Source organism: Cantharellus anzutake (genome assembly GCF_015039405.1).
Source record: "Cantharellus anzutake strain C23 chromosome Unknown EI90scaffold_298, whole genome shotgun sequence".
Taxonomy (NCBI): domain Eukaryota; kingdom Fungi; phylum Basidiomycota; class Agaricomycetes; order Cantharellales; family Hydnaceae; genus Cantharellus; species Cantharellus anzutake.
In genome coordinates this window covers 7,805-10,692 of record NW_024067248.1, presented here as the reverse complement: position 1 = coordinate 10,692, position 2,888 = coordinate 7,805, and the positions used below count along the sequence as shown (strand labels likewise).

The 2,888-nt window shown below is 47.0% G+C and overlaps 1 protein-coding gene across 1 annotated transcript; it reads right to left on the bottom strand.

Moving 5' to 3' along the window:
• Positions 1-1,278: 1,278 nt before the first annotated feature.
• EI90DRAFT_3102634 (uncharacterized protein) lies at positions 1,279-1,937 on the bottom strand (the record flags this gene model as incomplete). The annotated part of the gene is made up of 1 exon (XM_039062582.1): positions 1,279-1,937. A coding segment is annotated over one exon (256 nt), but the record flags the coding sequence as incomplete, so codon positions are not given.
• Between the last annotated feature and the right edge of the window lie 951 nt (positions 1,938-2,888).

Here is a 2,888-nt window from a genome sequence, read left to right as displayed (position 1 = left end):
GTCAGCCTATTAGAAAGAACACTCTCTTCAGATATAGCCTTCCACCTTCGTTCCATATACACGGACCATTATGCCGATGGGTCACAAATTGTTGAAAGGGATGTAAAGGCGCGCGGAACAGCCCAAGTGAAAGTGGTGACTTGGGATTCGTAACGCGATCCACGGGAATTCCCGTCAAATGTGTATAAAAAGTGATGATTCTCAAGCAATTCGAAACTTGCAGCAACTTCGACATTGCTGGGTGTTTCTGCTCAAACGCGGCAATGGGACCGCTTCAACATGCATATGTCCGACTCGTGAATGTCTACTCCCAGTTTTATCACTCTTGTTAGCGGTTTTCTTTCTCGATTTTCATCTCTTCTTCTCTCCCACCTTCATGAATCATTCTCTCAATCACGCACGATCCTTAGAGTATCCGACATGTGTCTATGTGTTGCCGCAAGGCCCGTAGCTGGAACGGCTCTGCCGTTTGTGGTCGGTCATGAGTCAACTTCGTGCAAGAAGATCCTGGGTTTCATAGGATGTCGCTCGACATGGCACCTATGCGTTCCGCATTAGGTCTGACCATCGGCTACAGCTGGTCCTGAAACTTAGTAATGTCTGCATGGCCATCTTGGGCTTGCGCGCGTAAAATCTTGTTATTTTCTCGTCCGCTTGTCTGTCAGCCAGCAGGCATACATGCAATTGTTCCTGCAGTTTTCTCTAATGTTGATATATCCAATAAACATGTATGGTGTGCGAGCGTCGGAGAGCGGATTGTGGGCGTCCCGTTATGTTGTGTATTATCGTTCATCCGTACAGCACAGTTCGACATTGTCTCATCCGATATTGGAACCATCCTGAGCTGTCGGATCGAGGCAAACATGGTATATTCTTTCGTACTCGAGTAACCTCTGATCTGAGGGCGAAAAGCCGCTTGCAAGTTTGATGGCACGTCCGGGGTTTGTTCGTTACCGTAATTCGCAAATGTCCCTTGTGTGGGGGTCCAGGCGAAGCTAAGGATGAGTGCATATATATTCGTCAAACATGTTTTCTTTGTAGCACTCATAAATATTCAGAATACAGCCTTTTCTAAAATTTCTGTCCGATCAAAGTGAATGGGTATTGACCCCGTTCGTAAAAAAAATCACCCAAAAATGATCAAATTTCTCGAATTTTTATTTTTCAATACAGTAGAGTTAGCGCCGCACAGCCATACCCATTCCCGACCACAACGATTGATCCTACCCTTCACACTGGCCATGATCAGACCGTGTCCTAAGCTACCGTGCACGAAAAGTTCTGGAAATCAGCAAGTTTTCCTCACCTGCTTTGATTCTCTCCGAAACAGCGACTGTGTGTCAACTATCATGTTCTCAACAAAGACAAGCGCGCCCACTGGAATGATGACCATTAGCCCCGCACCCGCTCCTGAAAACACCCCAGCAAGCATTCCAACAGTGCTTGCTGATGTATGTGAAGCCTCGTTGCTTCAGGCTGAGCCGGTGGGAGACAGAAACACCATACTCACATCCAGATCCTAGTTGTCAAGTTCGCGACTACACCCACGGTTGCCAACTTTATCAAAGAGGTCCCTTGCTGGTGAGCTGAGAGAATGCGGCAACTCTGCAGTCACCGAGATGGGCAATTTGTGCAGCCTCCTTGATAGTGAGGGTTGAGGACATGAGGACGATGTGTCACTTCATGTCTGGAGACGCGTGTTTGGTACCCATGAGATGGTAATGGTGTATGGAAGCTCGGCTGGGCTGATGTGAGGAGGATCGAGAGCAGGATCACTGTTTCCAATAGAGGCTGGCGACCTGCCTAGATTGCTGTGACCGTCAGTGCTATGGTCATTATTCAACGAGGAATGGGGAATAGCTGTGGGCGCTAATTCTACTAGATGGAGATATAATTCTATTGTATTGAAACATAAAAATATGAGAAATTTGACCATTTTCAGGTGATTTTTTTACGAACGGGGTCAATACCCATTCACTTTTGATCGGACAAAAATTTTAGAAAAGGCTGTAATGCAAACAAGCAAACAAAGCACTCAAAGCCCCTCATCGCATCATTTTTCACAGCCCCCCGGATGATGGTCGGTGGAATGATTTTGCCCTGAATTTTTCCGGTGCCCGTCGGTTATGGAAGGGCACATGAGCACAAGTGCACCGCTTTTGATCTTCCTATAACTTCAAACCAGTTCTCGAGTTTGAACCTTCCTACTCCCTCTTCCGCGTGAGCGTTGATCGCCAGCAAAATGACGAAGCATTTCTGTTGTTGCATTGTAAGTGCTTGCTGCGCCGTTTTTGCCTGGCCATTCATAGTCTTCGCTGTCTTTTAGCCCGTTAGATTTGGGGTTTTCGTGGTTGCCTTACTAAGTTTCGGTATATCAGCTCTGACAGCAGCGTCTATCTGGTACGCCGTCATTCGTGAGTCAAATCCGTCCTGTGCAAGTGATGGGATCCAGAATCAGTAAACCCTCCGACAGGTCCCCAGGATGTTAAAGACGTCAACCTCACTGGGCGATTGAAGATAGCACTCATCATCGTTGGTGTCGTGGAGACCATCTCTGCAATTGCCTCCCTACTCGGGCTCATTGGAGCTCTAGCTCGGAAACGAGCGTTGGTGTCTTTCTTTGCTTCGTTCCTTTTGGTTTCGCTTCTCTTGCATCTCGCATTGGGGTAGGCATTTATCGCGCACAACCACGATGCACTTACCTATCCGCCTCTTTCGTTTTCAGCATCAACTGGATCATCCAACTGGTCCATCATTGGCATGATACCAAAGAGACTTGTGTGAAGAAAAATAACAGTAATGACGATGCTTGTATTGGAGGACCTGCTGTGAAGATCCTCTCGATTGTGATATTTGTAGTCGTCATGCTGATCAACCTGTGTAAGTTT